The 26169-nt window shown below is 41.6% G+C and overlaps 1 protein-coding gene across 2 annotated transcripts in view; it reads right to left on the bottom strand.

Annotated features, from left to right (window-relative positions):
• Positions 1-20391: 20391 nt before the first annotated feature.
• dnm1l (dynamin 1-like) overlaps positions 20392-26169 on the bottom strand; it is a 75594-nt gene continuing 69816 nt past the window's right edge. For both annotated transcript variants that reach the window (XM_078568313.1, XM_078568312.1), the window contains one exon: positions 20392-20737. In XM_078568313.1, coding sequence (XP_078424439.1) covers positions 20681-20737 — 57 coding nt within the window. In that variant the 3' untranslated portion in view covers positions 20392-20680. The remainder of the gene's footprint in view (positions 20738-26169) is intronic.

A 26169-nucleotide genomic window follows, 5' to 3' on the forward strand; every position in this document is an offset into this window, starting at 1 on the left:
AGGTCAGTGCCTGTGTGAGGGCTTGCAGGTCCGAGCACAACCCCAGGAACCCCTGATTCTGTCCCTGGAGCTGCCTCTCCATGTGAGTCGCCACTCTCAATGGAAGAGGCAGTGCACTTGGCCATGATGGTGAATACAGTGCTTACGCTCCGCATGGATGACTCCATTATGGAGACCAAGGCATGCACATGGATCTGCGCCAGATCCTCCCACACATCCCACTGGACTTCCAGCATCTGCTGCCTAATGGAGACTCCAGAGGGTCATCATCAGCCTTCGACTGAGCATCATTCTGGTCCCCAGCAGTCCTCAGCACACTCTGCCTCTGCCTGCACCTCAAGCCATTGTGAAGTGCGCTCGCCAGTGTGCACCAAGATACTAGCCGCTGCTCTAATGCCCACCGAGGTGCTGGTATCTGTGCTAGTGCCTGCTTCAGAGAGCGGGTGTGACGCAGATGCAAATGACGCCCAATGGTCCTCCAGTGCCAGGGGTGGCACCGTCAGGGTCCGAAGAGCAAACGCCTGCTGGCAAACCTAAAAGGGAGAAGGGCATGTCATTCATTTAAGTCCTCATACTGTCACTGTTCATGCCAGGTACTCTGGTGAGACAATGGAGATCTGCAACCTGGTGCCCTCGTCTTCGAGTGAACAATAGGGATTCCAGGTTCGAGGCTCACATTAATGAAAAGACTGCACTAGAATGGTTGCACAAGCTGAAATTCTCAGCTCTTTGCACTGGACTCTTGCCTTCATTTGGCACCCCCGCCTCTCCACGCCCAGTTGCACATGGGGTCTGCTGGCTCTTGAGCTCCAGGCCATCTTGCTCATACCTTGAGAGGATTAGGAGGCTAGCGGAGCCTCCGCCAGCCCATGACCTTTCTACATTGTTGTGGGCCATCTTCTCCTGAAACAACAGAGGAGCACTGATTAGTCCACTTTGTACCTGCAGCCCCATTGCAGCCTGGCCAACCCCAACTGAGGATCACTTGGCAGAGCATTTCCAATTCATGACCCCTGAGCTGCAAGGCACTCACTTCAAGCAGCCAAGGCTCACCCCTTTGGCCAGCTCTGGCATGATTGATAGTTGGCACTCAGACTCTAGCACCCCTGATGTACATGGGGGGAACTGCCAGACCCTAACACATATGCATACTGAGCCATGTCAACACGGTACTCACCCTTTCTTAAGCACTTTCGGCACTGCACCCAGGAGCACCACACCACGTCACGACTGGTGACCAGCGCCACCACCTCCTTCCATGCCCTCTTACTGAGCTGTGGTGGCTTCCTCCTCTCATCCCTGGAGACCAGGATGTCCGCCCTGGCAGCCACCTCCTCCAGGAGGATGGTGAGGCACTCATCAGAGAAGCTTGGGGGGGGTGGTTGCTGAGTGCCCACTCGACCTGCCCCTCCCATCTGCCATGTCCAGCCGCACCACGGTCCATAGTGTTGGTTCAGGGAACATCCTCTTTGGTAGCCTTGCAGGGGTTGCCTGGATCACTTTTAAACAGGTTGCCAGGTGCCCATTGGATCTGGCGGCCGACAAGCCCCCACCCCTACTCTGCCCTTCCCGGACAGTGTGGAGCTACGTTTCAGGCTGAGCGGGCCGTAATTGGCCCGCCAGCATAAAATCATGGGTGGCGGTCTGTTTCGCAGTCGCTCCCGGGCACACCCACCGCTCCCGCCCAATGAGGGGAATATCCTGCCCATAATGTTTTTGGAAAAAATTGATAAGGAAGAAAGGGAGGTGGGCTGGCAGTACTGATTAGGGAAGATGTTGCAGTGTTGGAAAAAGGGGTTTCTTGAGGAGGCAAGGATAAAGTCCATTTGGTTAGAGTTGATAAGCAAAATTGGTAAGACCACATTTCTTGACCTATTCTGTAAGAGAGAGATAGAAGAACAAATCTCTAGGGAATCAGAGATGTGTAAGAACAGTAGAGGGGTGATACTGGGGGAGTTGAATTACCCAAATATTTTGATTGGCATAAACAATGGAGTAGAGTGTAAGGAGGAAATGTGTTCAGGAGAATTTCTTTGATCAGCATGTTCTCAGCCCTACTAGATAAGAGGCATAAAGGCAAAATACTGCGGATGCTGGAAATCTGAAACAAAAACAAAACTGCTGGAAAAACTCTGCATGTCTGACAGCATTTGGAGAGAAAGACAGTTAACATTTCAAGTTCATATGACTCTTCTTCAGAGATAGGAGGCATTGCTGGATCTGGTGCTGGGAAATCAGGTGGGCCAAGTGTCTGTGGGGGAACATTTGGATAAGAGTGATCACTGTATCATAAGTATTACAGAGTAAAATTTCAAAATTTGCCTTCAAAACTTGTGGATAATATGAATTGCCTGCAATAGGACATAGGATAGCAGAATGGGCAGACAAGTGACAAATGGACTTTAATGCAGAGAAATGTGAGGTGATGAATTTTGGCACATGGAATAAGGAGAGGCAATATAGACTTAATGGCACCATTCTAAAGAGTGTGCAGGAGCAGAGGGACTTTGGGGGTGTATGTGCATCAATCTTTAATGGTGGCAGGACATGTTGAGAGAGCAGTTAGCAAAGCCTGTAGGATCTTGGGCTACATAAATAAAGGCATCAGTACAAAAGCAGGGAAGTTATTCTGAACCTTTATAAAGTTCTGGTTAGACCCCCTATTGTTTCCAGTTCTGGTCACCACACTTTAAGGAAAGATGTGAAGATCCTTAAGAGGGTGCAGAGAAAATTTATCAAAATGTTTCGAGGGCTGGGAGGTTTTAGTTACAAGGTTAGGTTGGAAATGCTGGGGTTGTTTTCTTTGGATCAAAGGAGAATGAGGGGAGATTTGTTAGATTTGGATGAGGTCAGGGCAGTTGATGTGTACATGGACTATCAAAAGATATGTGTATATTTATCACAACGTATGTAGAGGTGGACAAGATTATAACAGGCTTAGATAATATTGACGTGGAAAAACTGATCCCATTAGTTGCTTATACAAGCATTAGAGATGTAGGCGGAATGTGAGGAACAACCTTTTACACAACGAGTGGTAATGACTTGGAACTCATTGTTCATGAGTGTGATGTGTGAAGATTGATTTTTTAAAAAATATTTTGGGGAAAATGGCAGTATTCTGTAAAAAAGGCTGTGCTTGTGTGTGCGTGTCCACGATTAATTAAACTGGGGGAAGGTTAGTAAAGACCGTTTGTCTGTGGGAGCTGAGGGATGAAAGGTAAAGGTGCTAGATGCTTACATTTGTAATGAGAGGCTGTGGTGAGGTTGGATTTCAAGTAAATAGGTTAGGTTTGAAATTTTCATTATAAGTAGGGACTTGACTTTTCAGCTGTTAAATTTCAAAAGGGAGTTTATAAGTGACAAGGAACTTTTGCAACTTACAAAGGTTTCATAAATAAATGAAGGGAAGGTTGTTGTTATTCAATTTTATTTGACCCGAAAGTGGAGGCAATAGGAAACCATTAAAGATTTTTATATTTTGGAAAAGTTGAGTTCAAAGGGGTGCTTAGGACAAGATGAAAGGGTAAGAGGATATTTAAGATGTTGAGCTGAGTTGGTGTGGCTGTGTGGGGGAGATGCTCTGAGACCAGATCAGTGCTGGGAGAAGGTGTGAAAGTTGTGAATTTGAAGTAGCCATTGGGTTTCAAGCCAGAAAAGTGTTTGTGTCAGAAAGCAGTTTGTTTTCTGAACTTTCTTTTGGATTTCCACAGCAGAGTGGAAGAGAGTGAGAAATTGTGTGGTATACCTTTACTAAAGTGACAGCAGCTTGCCTTGGGGTAATATTACTGGATTTTTATAGTTAAAATCTATAAGGAAGGTGTTGCCAAGTAGTTTACTTGTGTGTTCTGACCGTTTTTTTTGTGGGGTTGGGGTGGTGGTGGTGGTGGGGGGAGGGGAGGGGTGGGGGTGGGGAAGGTTTGTGGGGCTGTTTCAGCTGTATAATTTTAATCTTATGTGCTTAAGTTTTTCTTCTTGTTAATAAATCCTAAAAGTGTTACTGGAATTCTATGGTTCTGGGATCAATAGTTCTTTCTCTGACTCTCGTTTTCAAAATTTAAGGAAAAAAGGTTATGATCAGTAAGACAAGTTTCCCTCGGGATTTTGATTGCTCAGCAAATAACACCAGCTGTGGTCATAGCAAATGGAAGCATAAGCTACAGAGATCTCTTCTGGAGGACAAGGTGGAGGGCAGTAGAAAGGGTCGACGACCTTGGCATAGGTGGATGACAGATGTCACAGCTGTTGCAGATGAGCTACAATGTATGTCTGTGGATGGCGCAAAATAGAAAAGTGTGACATACCATGACAGCAGACCACCTGGTAGGAATAGCTACAAGCCACTGCCCCTTCAAGTGCATGGGTTTCAATTTTACTAACAAGACTATTATGTGGCACATATATTATGTGGTGTACACATACCTTTTGAAAGTTCATATACACCAACTACATTCGAACATATGAATTAAGAGGAGTAGGCCATTCGGTCCCTCAAGCCTGCTCTGCTGTTCAATTAGATCATGGCTGACCTGATTGTGTCCTCAACTCCACATTCTGCCCACCCCTGATATCCTTTGACTCCCTTGCTAGTCAAGAACCTATCTACTTCTGCCTTAAAAATATTCATTGACCCTGCCTCCACCGATCTCTAGGGAAGAGAGTTCCAAAGATTCATGATCCTCTTACAGAAATTTTTTTTTGCATCCCCATATTAAGAGACTGCTTATTTTTAAACTGTATCCTCTTAGTTCTAGTCTCTCCTAGGAGGGGAAACATCTTTTAAGCATCCACCCTGTTGAGTCCCCTCACAATCTTATATGTTTCAACTCTCAATCATCTAAATTACAATGGTTACAGGCCCAGCCTGTCTAACATTTCCTCGTAAGATAACCCTCCCCCATCCCAGGTATCAGTAGAGGGACAAAATAAAAACAAAAATACCTGGAAAAACTCAGCAGGTCTGGCAGCATCTGCGGAGAGGAACACAGTTAACGTTTCGAGTCCGAATGACCCTTCAACAGAACTAAGTAAAAATAGAATAGAGGTGAAATATAAGCTGGTTTAAGGGGGGGTGGTGGGACAGGTAGAGCTGGATAGAGGGCCAGTGATAAGTGGAGATAACCAAAAGATGTCACAGACAAAAGGACAAAGAGATGTTGAAGGTGGTGATGATGGTCCCATCAGTAGAGGGAACTCCCCCCTGATCTGCCAATGCATTTACGTCCCTTCTTAAATAAGGAAACAAAAACTGTCCACTATGCTCAAGATGTGGTCTCACTAAAATCCTGTACAGCTGTAGCATAACACTTCCCTATGTTTATATTCCATTCCCCTTGCAATAAACAACAATTTTCCATTTGTCTTCCGAATCACTTGCTGTACCCGCATACCAACTTTTCCTGATACGTGTACCAGGACACCTAGGTCCCTCTGTACTACAGAGTTCTGCATTCTCTCTCTATTTAAATAACATGTTGCTTTACCCTTCTTTGTGCCAAAGTGGACAAGTTCACATTTTCCCACATTATACTCCATCCACCAAATTTTTGCCCGCTCAACTTATCTATGACCTTTTTCAGACTTATTATGTCCCACTTCATAGCTTACTTTCCTACCTATCTTTATGTCATCAGTAAATTTAGCTACCATACATTCAGTCCCATCATTTAAGTCATTGATATAAATTGTAAATAGTTGAGGCCCCAGCACTGATACCTGTAGCACTCCATTCTTGCCAACACAAAAAAGACTCATTTATCCCTACTCTCTGCTTCCTGTTAGCTAACCAATCCTCTATCTGTGCTAGTATGCTATCCCCTAGACCATGAGCCCTTCCCTAGATCATGAGCCCTTATTTTGTGTAGAAGCCTTTGATGTGGTACTGGTCAAATACCTTCTGGAAATCTATGTACAACACATCCACAGGTTCCCATTTATCCGTGTTGCTTGTTACTTCCTCAAAGAACTCCAATAAATTAGTCAAACAGGATTTCACCTTCACAAAACCATGTTGACTCTGCTTGATTGCATTGAGATTTTCTATGTGCCCTGCTATAACCTCCTATGCCCTATGACAGATGTTAAGCTAACTGGCCTGTAAATTCCCGCTTTCCATCTCCTTCCTTTCTTGAGTCGCAATCACTATTTTCCAATCTGATGGGACCTTGCTGGAATCTAGGGAATTTTGGAAAATTAAAAGCAATTCATCTACTATCTCAGCGACCACTTTTTTTAAGACCCTAGGATGAAGTCCATCAGGACCTCAGGACTTGTCAGCTTTCAGTTCTAATGGTTTTCTTAGTACCCATTTTCCTGGTGATTGTAATTGTTTTAAGTTCCTCCCTCCTCACCTTCTGAATCACAATTATTTCTGGGATGTCACTTGTATCCCCCACATTGAAGACAGATGCAAAATATCTGTCCAATTCATCCACTATTTCCTTACTTTCCATTATTAATTCCCCATTCTCACTCTCTGGAGGACCAATGTCCACTTTACTTACTTTCCTTTTCAAATAACTGTAGAAACTCTTACTATCTGTTTTTATATTTCTAGCTAGCTTTCTCATTTCATCCTCCTTATTAATCTTTTAGTCAGTCTTTGCTGTTCTTTATATTCTGTCTAATCTCTGACCTTCAGCTCATCTTTGTAGAATTATATGCTTTTTCTTTTAATGTGGTACTATCTTTAACTTCTTTAGTTAGCCACAGATGTTGTGTGCTTCCCTTACATTCAGTGAGAAAGAAAGACTCTATCTTTTCTGGCTATTCTGAAATATCTGCTTAAATGCCTGTCACTGCATCTTTACTGACCTATCCCTTAACTTAATTTTCAAGTTTACTTTAGTGAGCTCATTCTTCATGCCCTCATAATTGCCCTTAATAAAAGCTTAAAACACTAGTCTTAGATCCACTCCTCTCACCCTCAAACAATGTAAAATTCAATCATGTTATGATTACTGCTACCTAAGGGCACCTTCATGATGATGTCATTAATTAATCCTGTCTCATTATCAGATCTAGTATAGCCCGCTCTCTGATGCTAAAACGTGCTGCTCTAAAAAACTGTTCTGAAAACACTATGAACTCATCATCCAGGCTATCTTTGTCACTCTGATTTGTCCAATTTATATATAAGTTAAAATCACCCCTGATAATCACTGCACCTTTCTCACAAGCCCTCATTATTTCTTCCTGTATACCTCATTTACAGTGTGGTTACTGTTTGGGGTGGGGTGGGGGTGGGGGGGTTAGTGTGTATAAACCACTCCCACAAGTGCCTTCTTACCTTTACTATTTTTACTTTACTATCTCTACCCAAGCTGATTCTACACCTTGTATCTACAGAACTAAGTTCATATCTCTCTATTGTGTCAAAGTCATTCTTAATTAACAGAGCAATCCCTCCACCTTTTCCTAGCTTCCTGTCCTTCCTAAATGTCACATACCATTGTATATTTAAGTCCCAGTCTTTGTCATCCTGCAGCCATTATTTCTATTTGTGCTGTCAATTCATCTGTTTTGTAATGAATGCTACATGCATTCAAATACAAAGCCTTTAGTTCTGTATTTTTACTTTTTTTGTAGCCTTATCTGTTGTTGCACTCTTCTTATACACCCTGTCCCTTCCTGCCAAGCTCTGATCATCATTTTCCTTATTATTACCTCGCTCTTTTGCCTTGTCTTCTCTCTTTAATTTATCACATCTTCACAAACTTGATCCCTTGCTTCCACTATTTACATTAAAGCCCTCTCTACTGCCCTTGTTATATGACTTGCCAGAACACTCATCCTAGCATGGTTCAGGTGAAGGTCATCCCAACAGTACAGCTCCCACTTTCCACAATACTGGTGCCAGAGCCCCTTGAATCAAAACCCATTTCTCACACACCAATCTTTGAGCCACACATTTAATTCTCTAATCTGATTTACCCTACTCTAATTTGTTCATTGCTCAGGTAGTAATCCACAGACTATTGCCTTTGAGATTCTGCTGTTTAATTTAGCCCCCAGCTGCTCATACATCCTCAGCAGAACGTCTTTCCTAATTCTAGCTATGTCATTGGTACCTACGTAGACCACTGGATCCTCCCCCTCCCACAACAAGTTCCTATCCAGCCCAGAGTAGATGTCCCAAACCCTGGCACTGGGCAGACGCAGCCATCTAGACTACCGCTCTCAGCTGCAGAGAGCTGTCCTCCTGGCTGTACTGTCCTCAACTATCACTACATTTCTATTAACGCCCACCTGACTCCTGTCAGGAATGACTCCGGTACCATAGTGCCATGGTTAGTTTGCTCATCCACCTTGCAGGCACCACTTTCATCCATGCAGGCTGTAAGAGCCTCAAAACTGTTGGACAATTGCAAAGGGTCCTCCACTTCTACCTTCTGGGTCCCCAAGATCTGCCTCACTTGCAGGCACACCCTCCTGTCCCTGACCAAATCAGAAGAGCCTATCCTAAGGGATGTCACTGCCTCTCAAGATAACTTTTGCTCTCCCCAACGCATAGCAATTTCTGCAGCTCAGCCTCCAGCTCAATGACTGAGCAAAGCCCCTCAAGTTGCTGGCATATTTTCCCCTGATCACCCAGTATCCAGGAACTCCCACATTCTGCAGTCACAGCACATCGCCTAACCTGCCATCTTTATTATGACCTCTTCCACCCTCCGGGTTACTTTAAAGAACTGAAGTGGGGTAACTGATTAAGATGGGCATGGATTAATAACTTTAGAATAGACAAATGTTATGAGAGCTCTTTCTAAGCATGATGGGAAATATAGCCAACACAGGCATGATGGGTATGGTATTGTGGGAACCCAACTAACAATCACAAGTCATAAAACTTAACGACCTTCACAGGATGGGTAAACAAATGTTAGGGTGATAAGAGCACAGACTGGGAGGTGTTAGAACCGAGGCATTTCCCAGCCTCCCAGTGAGATAATAAGAGACATCTGCAGCTTGGAATAATTCTGCTCATTAGGTATGTAACTGGAGGTTGTACAGGGCAATATAGTGAAGTGCGATAACTAAAAGATATAAATATGTTACACAACCTTTGTATCAGAGAGGGAAAGAGAGACCCTGTTGAACCAGGCTGTGTCCTTGTAAATAAAAGTCCTAGATTACTCACAGCTTAAAGACTCGAGTCATTGTTTTTACCTCAACAGAACTCAACCAAGTTAGTCAAACATGATTTGCCTTTAGCAAATCTGTGCTGGTTTTCATTTATGAACCCATCATTTTCCAAGCAGCAATTAATTTCACCCCAGATTTAACATTTGAGAGTTTCCCTACACTAATGTTGGCTGAATGGCCTGTAATTCCTAGGCTTATTCCTTCCTTTTTGAAGTGGAGTGTAAAACCTGAAATCTTCCAGTCCTCTGGCACCCTCCCATACCCAAGGAGGAGCCAAAGCCTCCACAATTTCCATCCACACTTCCCTCAGAAAACTAGGATGCATCCATCTGGACTGGGCAGCTTTTCAACTTTGGATGTTGCCAACTTTTCACGCATCTCCTCTGTTTATTTTATCCTAACACACTTATGTACCATCTACTCTCTTACTGTGTATCTGCTGTCACTGAAGAAGCTGCTGTCAATGTCAATATACTTTTAGTACCTCTGTCTCCCCAAGATCCCTATTTTGGTCCCAAATTGGCCCCCATCCTTCGTCTATCCTTTTACTATTTATACATTTACAGAAGAGCTTGGGTTTCATTTTAGTCAAGCGATCTCTCTATTCTCATATACTCTTCCCCTCTTTTATTTCTTTTTTCAGTTCACCCTTATAGTTTTCTTTTCAGTATGGTTATCTACTAAGTTTTCTTCTGGGTTCAGGAAAACCCCACCTGTGCACTTTTGCACCTAAATGTGCACCTAACATGTGTGACTTCACCTGACGTGTGGCTTCACATGCCATTCCTGTCTTTTCACACTGGAGCAGGTTTGCAGTGCAGTTTGCAAGCTATACTGAAATGTGAGAGATTTGTGGGTGCAGAGATGAGCTGGTCAGAAAGCTAGCCCCGGTTCTTCAACACAGTATCCCAGCTCCCAACAATGTTTAAAGGCTCGTAAACCTCTCCCTCACCCCCATACCAGCCAATGCCCCTCAGATCACCCATGTATCTTCCATGCTCCTCAAATCACCCATGCCATGTCTATGCCTACCCAAGTAGCCTCTATAGCCACTCACCCAGTATTCATTATGCGCAATCCTCAGATTCCATGTAACATCAATGAAAAATATTTTTCATTCTTTGTTAGGTTAGGGGTGGGAAAAATAAACCTCACCATCTAACAAAAGCCTCCATACCATTGATACTGAGAAAAAATGCCTTCTGCCACGTGAAAAGAAAATTAGTAGTCCTATGAGTTTGTGTCAACAAACTAGAAACCACATCTGTTATTATAAATTCTTGAAACTGTCATTTATTCTGTGATGAATAGAATACCTACTGTGCTGAAACCTATTAGTGCCTGAAACCCAACCAAACATTCAGAATGGCCACAGCTGTCCAAACAGTAGACTACTCTCTGGGGAGGAAAGAACAGAAGGGGCTCACTTCAATTTCAAAGCAGAGTGCCTGTCAATCAATCTAAGGGAGCAGGTGATTAGATTTTGTTCAAATGTATTTTTTTTCCAAATGTCAAAAGCAGATTTTTAAAAATCAGCTAGAGCCATTTAGATTACAGTTGAAAAGATGACACATAAGCTGACAGGACATTTGGTAACATTTTATGCAGCATTATGACACTTTCTCCATTGGCAAAGCACTGAAATGCATATGAACAAATATATGTAAGGGTCAACTTACCTTTATAGGACAGATTCCTATGATGAATCACTGCCTTAAAAAAATCTACATTGCAACACAGTGCCTAATAGTGACATTTGAAAGTGTGAAAACACTTTACACTTACTTTTCAGAATGTTCCATACTCAACAGGTTTTCCATTTTCTTCACAAACTCTCAAACCTGGTGTGCTTTTAATGGGCTTCCAAAACCTGGCACCACCAGACGAAGATGATGTGTGGCAAGAAATCTGATTTTAGTCCTCTATTTCAAATGGGGAAACCAACCACAGTGGTACACAAGTTATTCACCACTCGCAAAAAAAGGCCAGGGAATAAATGACATTGAGCTTGGAATTGTTACGTACAGGGGAGAGAGGCAAACTGAACTCCTTTATTTTTTTTCCATCTGTTTTAATTTTTGAAATAGACTGTGGCGTGTTTTCCCAAACCATTTTTGTGAAGTAAGCTTTAAAGTGATTCGCAGCAAACTCTCTTTAGGGTTAAATCAGGAGTTTTGTTTATTCATACATTCAAACCTGGAGGATGGTCATCACAACTACACGCACATGCACACAGGAGAGAAAATAATTTTATTACTACAAATAACTTAGAAAAAAAAACAAAAATAGGAATATTAATTAATTTGAATGTTAGAGTCCAGAATTCAGTGTCCAGTGATGGCTCCTTCACGTTGGAATGAAAGCTCAGGTGGGTTCAGCTAGCTGAAAGCAGGAGTTGCTGAAGTCCTTCAAAGTTGGTGATGACGCAGCAAGATGAAATTGGTATACAGGGACTTCATCTGCTCTACAGGTGATGGCAGGAATCTTCCAGAGAACCAGGCTTCAGGGTTTAGACTTGATTGCCAGCCTGGAGTCCTGCTTTGGTGTAGGTGCGCTGGGTGTTAAAAACAGACTTCCCTAGGAGTCCAGGAATGTAACATTAAAACTTTCCAAAGGCCAAAGGAGTTTAGGTCATGTGGTGTTACCCATTGATGAGTCAGTTTCAGGTTAACAATCAGTTTCTATGTCCCTGGTCAAAATCCATTGTTCACCTTAGGAGAAAGATGGTGGCTATTTGCACTGCTGCAGGTATAATGAGTTTCAATGGCTCACATTCTTAGTTATAAGTTCAGGCTGGGGAGACAGGCCATCTGCTGCTCCCTTTTCCATTGATAGTAATGAGTCCACACAACGCTAGGCACAAGTCAGGAGTGTGATGGAATACTTTCCCCTTGCCTGGATGAGTGCAACTCCAACAACACTCAAGAAGCTTGACACCATCCAGGACAAAGCAGCCCGCTTGATTGACACCCCATCCACAAACATTCACACTCTCCACCACCGACACAGTAGGAGCAGTATGCGCCATCTACAAGATGCACTGCAGAAACTCACCAAGACACCTTGGACAGCATCTTCCAAATGTACGACCACTACCATTCAGAAAAACAAGGGCAGCGATACATGGGAGTTCCCATCCAAGCCACTCACCACCTTGACTTGGAAATATATCACAATTCCTTCACTGTTGCTTGGTCAAAATGCTGGAACACCCTCCCTAACAGCACTTAGGTGTACCTACACCATATGGACTGCAGTGATTCAAGAAAGCAGCTCACTGCCACCTTCTCAAAGGCAATTAGGGATGGGCAATAAGTGCTGGCCTAGCCAGCGAAGCCCACATGCCTGGAACAATTTTTAAAAAATTCAATGAGGATTGAGCTTTGTCCTGTAATTACTGTTCGAACTTTCCATAACTGTAGCCAACTTGCATATCATGTGACTTGCAGCAGTCTCTTTTTGGTTCAGCCAAGTCCATTGTTAAATAAGCAGTAATTAAGGTTTGATTTAAAGTTTATGATTTCTTTCATGTCTTATGGACTTGACAGGCTGTGGAGGAAAATCAGACTTCCTACAAAATTAAACTATGTGGCCATTTTTGCATCCATGCTTGCCTTCATATCAAGACAAAAAAAATTCAGCCCATGAACTCAACATTTACCATAAGATTCCTTTTTCTATTTCATTTTAATCTCCACATCTTTAGTCATCCAGCACACTCTTGCTTTGGCTGCACTTCCCTCCGCCACCACCACTTCCCCCTCCCCCAATCTCATGCAAATCATCTTTGAACTAGAACTATCGCCTCTTTGAAACCTTCCTGTGCTTCCCAGTTAGTTGTAACGTGATCTACACTTCCCTAAGGTTTCATCATCCTCACCTGTAGTTAATACTAAAAACTGGTTTGAGTGTGCCACACTTCCAGAGGAATCTTGCACTGCCTTGTCTTTTCCTATCCTGCCAGATAGCCACCCACTTAACTAACCTCCAAAAATATGCAGTCTAGAAAATTCTCAGGCTATGCCATGCAGTGACTCCAGTCACTCCTTCAGTCTCAGAAAACCTAAGGTTCAGTTCGAGCTCCTGCAGATGGATCCCTTTAATGTTGGCACCCTGCACTTCTTTGTCCAAAGAGTGATAGGAATTTGAAACCACAGGGGATGATTGAAACAACTTGTATAGATGCAATTAAGGGGAAGATGAGCAAATAGAGGATTACAACAGGATTTGAGGCAAAAGTGCAGTAAAAATGCCAGCATGGACTGTTTAGGCTGAATAGCCTGTTTCTGTGCCATATGTCCTATGTGATCCTATGCAATACTCAATTCTGTTATCCACTTAGATCTAGATAATTACAGTTTTGTAAGTTATTTTGACTGTTAACTGTTACTGCCTTTGTAATGATCTCAGTCAAGACCAGTAACTTTTTATAAAAAAGAAATCCAAAATCCCCGTTATTTACTGAAAGAATGAAGCCACAAGTTTCCACGGTTTAAAACAAAAATTTTTTTACTATACAAGAGTCAAACAAAGCAAATACTAAATACTATCGAGTAAGCACATATACTCTAAAATCCAGAATCACGTTAAACCTGAATTAACAGGCAAATTGAGGTTGATTATAAACATTTACGCATAAAATGGGCAGGTACGACTAAGACATATCTTACAAATCGGCTCAGCCGTCCACTCAACATACAAATCATCAAACTCAGTCACAAAGTTCTTCAAAACTCTGTCCTCCTCACAAAGAATTCCAGCTCTTCGTCTAGGATTTAGCCTGATCCCCAGCCGACAGCAGCGCACAACCGACCCAAGTTCCATGGGCACAGTCTTCACCAAAAAATGGCACATGTCTGCAGAACCTCCTAAACTCTTTGCTTATGATGATCTGGATGGTGCAGTTCCACCAATGTTATCTTCAAGTAACAGAAACAGAAACAGCTGCAGCAACTGTATTTTTGCCTATTCTCAGATGCTGGATCTAGCTTCCATCTTCTTCAGCCTGTCTATGCTGCACTACTGGGATCGTCATCTGAGCTCGGATGAGTCTATGTTCTTTTATACGGTTTCAACCAGTTTCAGTCTCCCCAGATGTTTTGGGCTCTCACCAAATTCCCATCATTCCATTTAGCAAATTCACCTAATTCCGTCTTCACCAAGCTCTGTGCTCACAGTGCATATCTGCGCTTATATTTTTGTATTTTATATATATATATATATATACGCACACACATACACACGAATGCATAAATAAGTGAATATCATGTGTATATATGTATATGTGAACAGAGGGGCCAGAATTTAATAAGAAAACAAACTTTGTTTAATTATCGAGTGATTATGGTTACCAAGTGATTATTCCTATGTTCAATACGTTGTGCATTCACTCTTCTGTACTTGTGATTCATTGTGATTTCTGCTTATCACTTAATTAGTGATTAACAAATTTGCATAAATAAGTCAACTGTATCAGACTATTAGAGTGCAGGTTCTATTTTGGTGATTAGTTTACTCCTGATAATTTAAACTTGTTTAAATTTAATTAAGCAATGCAAATAAAGTGAAGTATGAATTTTGTGATAAAAAAGTTGAATTTTTATTTGAATTAAGTGACTTTGGAAAAGAGTACATTATACTCATTTCATTACAATAAGATTTTTTTTAATAGCGGATATAATTAGGGTTTAATTAAAGTTATCAAAACAAAAGAAATCCAGCTGAATTGTACTGCTGTCTGCAATGTAATTATGTCAGTATCAAGTGAAACTTTATGTGGAACAATTTAACTGTATAACTTCTTTGCAAGTGCAGGATATCATATTCAATATATAGTAATCTTTACCATTAACAATTCAAATTTATTTAGTTTGTCTTAAAAGGGATAGAAGTCAAGTGAAATTATCAATAATGGACATGACTGTAGACGTAGTCTGGTGCATGTACCATACAGAAAGCATAAATTGCAACACTGGTACGTTTCAAATATAAAGGATCTATACTCGACATGTTTCAAACATACAGGATGCAGGATACACTTGAAAATTATAGTTAACCGTGAGATACTAGGCTAACCAATAGTAGCTCCTTCATTGTCAATGCCTCACTGCAATGATGGTATACAGTTTACTGCAAGTGCATACAGGTTAATGAAATTACACATAATTGGACCACATAATGCTTGAAGTGAGTAAACAGAAACTTTTCACCCAATGTATATTCCATCAAAACCTAAAAGGAAATATTAGATTCACAAATGGAAGTGATGAAAATATTAGTGAACTATAAAAAGGACAAAATAATGCATGTGATTACTTAATTCACTGATGTCAAGAATGGAAAACAGAGAGTACTGTTCATTTAGTCATCACGTTAATAAACTTCAACACCACTTGGTTATTCTAGCCTATATGTATTAAAATATAATTACAACCAATGAATTGATAAGTACAGGTAGATGGATGCCAGCCTCATTCCCTGGTCTGTGTTGATTTAATTGGTTTCAGTCGCCACTTAGCTCAGCACTGCTGATTATCCAGCAAAAATGGCTGAAAGTGAGTCCTGCAGATAGTCAAAGTCAGCTTCAATGTTGGAAAAAGAACATGGCTGCAGTGGCTGATTAAGTCACATTCTTCTCTTGTATTGAATTCAATGATTCTGTTCACTTGTTTTGTGAAAACCAATGTCTTGAAAATAATGTTATTGCAGAGAAAAACAGCAGACATGAGGAAAAATGGGTTATGCACTCTCATTTTCTTCCACTTGGCTTTAAGTAATATTCTCTTCTAGAACTGGAAGTAAAGATAATGCAAAACCACTGTACAACATGTCTGCTTGTGTCTCGCAGCCATTGTGGTCAAGGACACAATCCCAGTTGGAACAGACACTTTCTACCAGAACCACACAATGTTCATTCTCATCACTGGATGGTTTCAATAGGCACTATCCTTGATTGTAAAAATGGTACACCACAACTTACATATGTCACTGATCTCATAACTGATCGTAAAACACAGAAGAATAGTACAGCGGAGATCAACTCTCTCTCTACTGATTAGTAGATATCTATTATCTTCTCCATGTATATCTAGAAGAAATGTTTCTGAATTTAATTCTGCCAAGTATGATCATGAATTCATTTTAATTGTTAAAAGTATTATAGTTTCAAGTTCAGCTCATTACCTAAACATTGTAGCATTTTTTCCTGACTGACACCCGATTAGGTTTATCAGAATTACTAGGGATTAATTTATTAACTTCAGTCATTGTCTCAGAATACTGCACACTAATTCAAACACCATTAACTATATCAAGCATTTAATTTGCAAATTACAATGAAAAAACAAGTTATGCATCATATCACTAAATTTGGCTGATGGTTCATGTTAAACTTTTAACGCTAAATTTTTCAGACAACTGTAACTTATTGCTAAATCAGTCAATAGTTTATAGAAAATCCTTGTCCTGTTCCGTAATTGAACCTTGGTTAAAAGCCTTAGGCCATTTCTCAGATCTGACTGAGTTCTTATTTATAATATGGCGTCTGTTGACTCTCAGCCAAACTTCTCAGGCTCTCTTCAAAGTATCAGGTTTAGCTTTAAGTATCACAATTCTGTCCCTTGTTTTTCTAAGATGCCATTCCCATTGTTACTTCTTGAAAGCATTTTGTTTACCTCAGTTTCTTGTGCTCACACCAATTTTTTGTTCTCTGTAACCATCCGTTCCTTATAAGTAGTCAGTGGATACAATGTGAAGTTAGTCATTGGATCATTCATTGTATTATTGGTTCGGCCACAAGAAGACAAACAGCAGCCAAAGCCTCACCATTGGAAGATAGAAAGAGTAGACAAGTTAGCAGCTCAAGCCTTTTACGCCGTTCAATGAGATCATGGCTGATCTGTGACCTAACCCCGTATATCTGCCTTTGTCCCATATCCCTAAATATCTTTGGATAACAAAAATCTACCAACCTCAGGATTTTAAACTAATTAATCTAGCATCAATTGTTGTTTACAGAAGAAAAATCCAAACTTCCAACACCCTTTGTGTAGAAGTATTTTCTAATTTCACTCTTGAAGGCCTAGCTCTAATTTTTTTTAGAGAGTCCTTGGCCACCCAACCTGCAGAAAGTTTTTCTACCCTATCAGTTCCCCTTAATGTCTTGAAAATGTCAGTCAAATCAGCCCTTGATCTTCTGAATTCCGGGGAATAAAACCCTAGTTTGTGTAATCTTGCTTCATAAATTAACCCTTCGAATCCTGGTTTAATCCCAGTAAATCTACATGGAACGCCCTCCAAGGCCAATAGCTTGAAATATAACTTCTATCCCATTACATTCCAGTCCTGTAAATTATAAAGGCTAGCATTCCAGTGGCCTTTTTGAATATTTTCTGTACCTGTTCAGCACATTTTAATTATCTGTATGCATGCAAGTCTCTTTGGACCACCTCTGTTTCTAGCTTTAACCATTTAGAAAGTATCCTGTTCTATCCTTGCAGGATAAAAGATGTTAGGCTAACTGGTCTAGAATTCTTTAGTTTCCCACCACCGTCCCCTACCTTTCTTTAAATAGCAGAGTGGAATGCACAATTTTCCCAGCGTAAGGAGTGGTTCCTGAATTGGAAGAACTTTGGGAGATTGTTAGGGCATCTGCAATGTTTTCACCGTCTTTTAAAACCCTAGGATGGAAACCATCTGGTCTGGAAGTTTGTCACTCTTTAGTGCCATTATTTTCTTCATTACTATTATTTGCTGTTAATTATGCTGCACTTCCATCCCTGATCCATAATTTGCTTTATTTTCATTTCTTTATTTTCATTTACAATATCACATCAATTTCAAGGAAATTACATTGTTTTTGTGATATAATTTTGCAAATCTGTTTTTATTTTGATATCCTATTGCAAGTTTCTTTTCATACTTCCTGCTTATAGCTGTAACGGTTTTGTCACCAATAGCTGTTCTTTGTGTCTTTCCCATTTGCCAGAATCTATGATTGTTTTGCATTTGTGCGTGCTTTTTAAAAAAAAATTATGTTGTCTCTTACCTCTTTAAGACACTCTTTTTTGGCAAATAGAGCCCTTGCCCCTTAAGAGTTATAAACTAGTTCTGTATTACATTAAATTCTTTTTTGAACACCTCCAACTGGTCTTTTGTCATTTTACCCATTAATAGATTTTCCCAGTTTACTGTGGACAGCCTCTATCTCATCCCATTAAGTCAGCCTTACCTAATTGTAGAATCTTATTTGTTTCTCCCTTTCAAACACTATGTGGAACTCAATCATATAATGGTCACTATTAGATAAATATTCATACAATGTTCAGCTATTAACTAAATATGGTTCATTACTGAATCTGTGAATCTAATAAGGTTTGACCCTTTGTTGGTTCCAGAACAAATTGTTGCAGGAAACTAGCCTGAACATACTCAAAGAGCTCACTACCATTCTGACATGAGAGGGTCTGCTTATCCCAATCTTACCGCATTCTGCTTTTACAACATGCTAGTCTAATCTTTGTAGATATATATTCTACCAATTCGCAGCTGCTACCACGAGACCTATACATAACTCCCACTGCAAATCCTTTTAAATTTCATAATTCTACCCATAAAGTCTCCACTGCCCACTTACCTCTCATTATACCCTCTCTTATAATTGATGTAATTACATTCTTAATGATGAAGCCTACTCCTTTCCCTCGATAATTCTTATAACTTGCTATATTTAGTCTTCAGTCCTGACCGTCTTACAGCCTTGTCTCAGTAACGACTAGCATGTCCAAGTTGGATTTGTGTCTAAAATTCATTCAATTTGTTCCTTATGCTCTATGTATTTATATAAAGAATACTTATTTGGGCCACGCACCCTAATCTGCCCTTCTGCTCTAATATTTCACACACACATTTCTTATTTCTCTCTTGTTTTGATTACTTTATATCTTTCAGTTCTGTCTATCAGTCTACACCATTCCATTCTGTTTGTTTTAGAACGATTACCTACATTACAGACCAGATCAGCCAACGGGTGCTCTCAAAAAATAAATGAATTGCGAGTGTTTACTTACAGCACACAGTATAAATGATATTGCTAATCAGATAGCTATTAGGGACTGGGGACCATCCCAACTTTGCTGGAGCATGGAGTGGCATTGGTTGATATCTTGACTCTTGATATTTGTTTCAAATTTGTATTTTCCTAACTTTTTGAAAGGTGGAACAAGAATGAAAGAAATCAGGGAAAATTTTACCAAAATATTTTTCCCCCCCCAAAAGCAGTAAGTCAAATTACAAAATATCAAACAGCAAATTAACATTTTAGTGTTACACACATGTACTCCACCAAGTGATTTCACAGAGATTACTTGATGACCTAATGCAATGAGAGATCTAATGTCCTTTACTATCAACAAGTGTATTGTATACCAAAAATGGCAGCTCAAGTCTGGTAAAACAGTTACAAAAAAAAATGCATCAGCAGTTATTTCTGGTTTGATTTAGGGAGTAAGGTACAGTTGATTCTTGTACTTCTCTAATACACTCATTGATCCCTAGAACAGTATGTTCCTTTTTACATGTATTTATAATCATAAAATCTTATATACTGTCTGCATTCTTCTACTGCTTCTAATTAAAAACTGCACTCTCCAAGACATAACTGCCACAGCAATTCCCTGCTTCAATATCCACACCCAACCCAGTAGAGGTACAACAAAAACAAGGCAAGTCCTAATTTACCTGCATATGGTCTGCTTAAAGGTTCCTGACCACTTACTCCCTGATTCTCATAGAATCAGCCAATCATGCAACTTGCTCCCTACATCTCCTTTTCAGACAGACATTAGCCTGCTGCTCACTGCCTCGGCTCACAGTTCTCACTCATTCCTGAGCCTTCATTTCGACTATAATTTGGCTTGCCTCATGAACAGAAAGATATTAGCATGTATTAAATCTGCAGCTTTCTAACTTATGCAGATCAGGAAGAAATCTTCAAATGCTGACATTTGGTCATTGGTCATGTGCTCTTGACAATATGGACACTTACAAATAAGTCTAAAAAAATTCTTTCACGCGCCAAATCTGACCATTTTGTAGGTTAAGTGGTGATTTCAAGTGATGCTTAAGCAAAACTGGCCAATGCAAACTATTATTTCTTTTAAGCACTTACGGACTGTGTGAACTTAATTGCCTACCTAATGAGCAGACCTTGCGGAGACATCAAAAAGCTGGAATGGAGGCAAGATCAGTGGATTTTGTGATTCCAAAGATTTCTATTTTCCAAATTTAAGCTTACATTGTGTTTTCTACCACCACAGGACTATGAAGCAAATATTACACAAGTTCAGTAGGAAATACTACTTTAAGGGATTGAGATTTATGGCATTGGGTTTCTGTAGTTTCCTTTACAGAACCACAGCTGAAAGTTCATAAATACATTTTTTACACAGTAAGCAAATAAACAGTGCACTTTTCAATTCAGCAGCATTCAAGTAATAGATGTATCCATCCAAGGGAACTCTAGGATATGTGGCCAACAGGTTCACCACAGATGTGTTTCCCTTATTTCTGCAATAACCTGGCTGGCTCGTTGTAAGGCCTGTTTGGGAAGAGAAAACATTTAGGGTCAGTTTCTGCACGTGTTATTTTTTAATTGTTCTGCATCCCTCGTCTTGTTAGACACACGAGTTTAACAATAAAATAAAATTGTAAGAACTATATAACCTAGACACCTGGAGAGACAGTTGTCAGCAGAAGTGGACCAGGGGCGCACACGAATTTAAATAAGACAAAAAAAATCAGAGTGTGACATCACAGGGAGGCCGAGAGTTAATTGACTGGTAAGTATTGCAGCTTTGTTTCCCTTTCTTCAGAGTTAGGGGTTTGGTCTAAATTACCTTCCAGTGGTAAAAGCGTACATCTCAGATAACTAGCGTACAGTTTATCAAATGGATTGAAGACTATAATTAGACACCTAAGCAACCCAACTGTACCTGACGAACACAGGTAAATTAGTAAATAAGTAGATTAGTGAATAAAACAGTAAGATGAGTATTTTGATTATTCCTGATAAATGAGTTAATCTAATAAATAGAGGCACGTAGGGCAGCTCGGAACATTGGAGTACACATCCTGTTCCACGTGGGAAATCCAGGATGCTTCTTGTGTCTTGGACAACCATATCTGCAACAAGTGTTGTCAGCTTCAGCAGCTCAAGCTCCTGGTATCTGAGCTTCGGCAACAGCTGGCATCACCATGCAGCATCCATAGAAGTGTGTTATATGGATAGCATGTTTTAAATGTGGTCACCCTGCACCTTAAGGTTATGCAGGCAAAGGGAGAATGGGTGAATGCCAGACAGGCAAGGAAGACCAGGCAGGTAGGTTTTTTTAAAAAAAATTCATTCATGGGATGAGAGTGTCGCTGGCTAGGCCAACATTTACTACCCAATCCCCAAGTGTCCTTGAGAAGGTGGCAGTGAGCCGCTGCCTTGAACCACTGCAGTCCATGTGTTGTAGGAACACCCACAGTGCTGTAATGAAGGGAGTTTCAGAATTTTGACCCAGCGACAATGAAGGAACAGCGATATAGTTCCTAATCAGATGTTGTGTGACTTGGAGAGGAACTAGCAGGTGGTGGTGTCCCATGCATCTGCTGCCCTTGTACTTCTGAGTAGCAGAGGTCGTAGGTTTGGAAGGTGCTGTCAAAGGAGCCTGGGTGAGTTGCTGCAGTGCATCTTATAGATGGTACACACTGATGCCACTGTGCATCGGTTGTAGAGGGAGTGAATGTTGAAGATAGTGCATGGGGTGCCAATCAAGCAGACTGTTTTGTCCTGGATGGTGTCTAGTTTCCTGACCTGTGCCTTGTAGATGGTGAACAGGCTTTGGGAAGTCAAGAGGTGAGTTACTCACTACAGAATGCCCAGCCTCTGATCTGTTCTTGTTGCTACAGTATTTATATAGCTGGTCCAGTTCAGTTTCTAGTCAATGGTAACCCCCCAGGATGTTGAAATTGGGGGATTTGGTGATGATAATACCATTTGATGTCAAGGGGAGTTATTTAGATACTCTATTGTTGGAGATGAGGCGTTTGTGTGTGGCGAATGTTACTTTCCACTTATCAGCCCAAACCTGAATATTGTCCAGGTCTTGCTGCATATGGTTATGGCCTGCTTCAGTATCTGAGGAGTCACGAATGATGAACATTATTCAATCATCTGCGAACATCCCCACTTCTGACCTTATGTTGGAGGGATGGTCATTGATGAAGCAGCTGAAGATGGTTGGGTCCAGGACACTACCCTAAGGAACTCCTGCAGTGATGTCCCAGAGCTGAGATGGCTGACCTCCAACAACCACAGCTATCTTCCTTTGTGCTAGGCATGACTCTAACCAGTGAAGAGTTCTCCCCTTGACCCCCCCAATTCCCATTGACTCCAGTTTTGCTAGGGTGCCTTGATGCCACACTCTGTCAAATGCTGCCTTGATGTCAAGGGCAGTCAGTCATTCTCACCTCACCTCTCGCGTTTGTCTCCTTAATCCATATTTGGACCAAGGCTGTAATGAGGTCAGGAGCTGAGTGGCCCTGGCAGAACTCAAACTGAGCGTCAGTGAGGTTATTGCTGAGTAAGTGCCGCTTAATGGCACTGTTGACACATCTTCCATCAGGTTGCTGACGAAAAAGAGTGGGCTGATGGGGAAGTAATTGACCGAGTTGCATTTGTCCTGCTTTTTGTGGACAAGACATACCTGAGCAATTTTCCACATTTCCAGGTAGATGCCAGTGTTGTAGCTGCATTAAAAGAGCTTGGCTAAGGACGTGGCTAATTCTGGAGCACAAGTCTTCAGTACTATTGCCGGAATGTTGTCAGAGCCCATAGTCTTTGCAGTATCCAGTGCCTTCAGCAGTTTCTTGATATCACGTAGAGTGAATCGAATTGGCTGAAAACTGGCATATCTGATTAAGCGAACCTCGGGAGACAGAGATGGATCATCCACTCAGCACTTCTGGCTGAAGATGGCTGCAAATGCATTGATGTGCCAGACTCCCCCAACATTGAGGATGGGGATATTTGTGGAACCTCCTCCTCCAGTTAATGCAGGAGTCACCCGAGTGCATCTCATTCTCTAACCAGTATTCCATTCTGAATACTGGTAAGAGTTTTTGTTCATCTGGGAAGTGCAGCCAGAGCAAAGTCCACAGCACCATGGTTGGCACAGCTGTACAGGAGGTGGCAGAAGGTATGAGAAAAGAGTGATAGGGGATTTAACAGTTAGGGGAACAGACAGCCTTTTCTACAGCAGAGACATGAGTTCAGGAAGGTATGTTACTTCCCTGGTGCCAGGGTCAGGGATGTTACTGAGTGGCTGCAGAGCACAGTGAGGGGGGTGGGTGAACAGCCAGCATTTGTGGTCCATATTAGTAACAATGACATGTGTAGAAAGAGGGCTGTGGTCTCACAGGCAGAGTTTAGGAAATAAGGAAGGAAACTAGCAAAACAAGGCCTCAAAAGGTGGGGATTTCCAGATTCTGGTGCCACAAGCAAGTCAGCCTAGAAATGGAAGATAGAGCAGATGAATAGGAGGCTAGGGCGATGGTACAGGAGAGGAGGGAGGGCTTTAGATTCCTGGACATTGGACTGGTTCTGGAGAATGTGGGACTGAGACAGGCTTGACAGATTACACCTGAACAGAGCTGGGACTGATGTCCTTATGGAGCAATGTGCTAGGGCTACTGGGGAGGGTTTAAACTAACTTGGCAGGGGTGTGAAAACCAGGAGGTATCAAGAGGAAAACCAAGATGCACAAAGAATGAGGAGGGTCAGATACCGCTAGAGCAGGAAATAAAAAGGTATTAGTTGAGGTCAGAGTAAGAGGGAATGCAAGAAGTTCTAAATTAGGGTTACTGAAGGGTAACTGAACGCACAGAGTGGGGTACATAATGTGCCTGCAGCTCACCAACCTTAAAATATGGTGTCATGGTGATAAGGGAGACCTGGCTCAAAGAAGGGGTATTAAATATTCCTGGATACAAGATGTTCAGGAAAAATAGGGAAAGTAAAAAAAATGGAGGTAGCAATATTGATTAATGAGACTACTGCAGTGTTGGAGAGAGAGGATGTCCCAGAGGGGTCAAGGACAGAATGTATTTGGTTAAAGCTAAGAAACAATGGAGGTATCATTACATTGCTGGGCGTATTCTATAGGCCACCAGCTAGTAGTAAAGATATATAGGAACAAACTGCAAGGAAATTACAGAGAAGTGCAAGAATTATAGAGTAGTTATAATGGGGGACTTCATTCAACCTAAAATAGACTGGGATAGTAATAATGTAAAGTGCAGAGAGGGGCAAGAGTTTCTAGTGTGTTCAGGAGAATTTTCTGCATCGGTATGTTTCCAGTCCAACAAGGAAGGAATCATTGCTGGATCTGGTTCTGGGAAATGGGGTGGGTCAAGTGGATCAAGTGTCAGTAGGTGAACATTCAGGGGGTCATGATCATAATATAAGGTTTAGCTTGGCTGTGGAAAAGAACAAGGAGTTGGGGGAAGGCAAACTTCAGTGGGGTAAGAACAGTCCTCACCCAGATAAATCAGAATCAAAGATTGGCAGGTAAAACTGTAAAGTAACAATGGGCTGCTTTGAGAAGGAGATAGTTCAGGAACAGTCAAGGCATATTCTCATGTGGGGGAAAGGTAGGGAAAACAAATCCAGATGACAGAAGAGACAAGAGAGTAAGATGAAGCAGCAAAAGGATGCGTATGTCAGATGTTTGGGGATAACACAACTGAGGACCAGGCTAAATATAGAAGGTTCAAAGTGAAGGTGAAAAAACAAATAAAAGAAGCAAGGAGTGTTCATATTCATTCATGGGATGTGGGCATCGCAGGCTAGGCTAGCAATTATTGCCCATCCCTCATTGCTCGAGAAGGTGGCGGTGAGCTGCCTTCTTGAATCACTGCAGTGTATGTGGTATAGGTACACCCACAGTGCTGTTAGAAGGGAGTCCCAGGATTTTGACCCAGCGACAGTGAAGGAACGCGATATATTTCCAAGTTAGGATGGTGAATGGTTTGGAGGAGAACTTGCAGGTGGTGATGTTCCCATGTGTCTGTTGCCCTTGTCCTTCCAGATGGTAGCATGCGTGGGTTTGGAAGGTGCTGTGTGAGGAGACTTGGTGAGTTCAATCAGTGCATTTTGTGGGGTACACACTGCTGCCATTGTGCGTAGGTGGTGGAGCGAGTGAGTGTTTGCAGATAGGGTGCCAATTAAGTGGGCTGCTTTGTCCTGGATAGTGTTGGGCTTCTTGATATTGTTGAAGCTGCACTCATCCAGGCAAGTAGAGAGTATTCCAGCACACTCCTGGCTTGTGCCTTGCAGATGGCGGACAGGCTTTGGTGAGTCAGGAGATGAGTTATTCGCCACAGGATTCCCAGCCTCTGACTTGCTCTTGTAGCCACGTTATTTATATGATTAGTCCAATTCAGGTTTTGGTGAATGGTAAGCCTCACTGTTGACAGTGGGGGATTCAGCGATGGTAATGCCATTGAATGTCAAGAGGTGATGATTAGATTCTCTCTTGTTGGAGATGGTCATTGTCTGGCACTTACGTGGCATGAATGTTACTTGCCACTTTTCCAGGCTTGGGCTGATACATGCAGGTCTTGCTGCACTTGGACATTGACTGCTTCAATATCTGAGGAGTTGCGAATGGTGCTGAACATTGTTCAATCATCAGTGAACATCCCCACTTCTGACCTTATGATGGAATGCTGGTCATTGATGGAGCAGCTGAAGATGTTTGGGCCTAAGACACTACCCTGAGGAACACCTGCAGTGATGCCCTGGAACTGAGGTGATTGACCTCCAACAACCAGAACTATCTTTCTTTGTACTAGGTAAGACTCCAACTAGCAGAGAGGTTCCCCCAATTCCCATTGACTCCACTTTTGCTAGGGCTCCTTGATGCCATACTTGGTCAAATGCTGCCTTGATGTCAAGGACAGTCGCTCTCATCTCACCTCTGGAGT

Source organism: Cetorhinus maximus, chromosome 22, assembly GCF_964194155.1.
Source record: "Cetorhinus maximus chromosome 22, sCetMax3.hap1.1, whole genome shotgun sequence".
Taxonomy (NCBI): domain Eukaryota; kingdom Metazoa; phylum Chordata; class Chondrichthyes; order Lamniformes; family Cetorhinidae; genus Cetorhinus; species Cetorhinus maximus.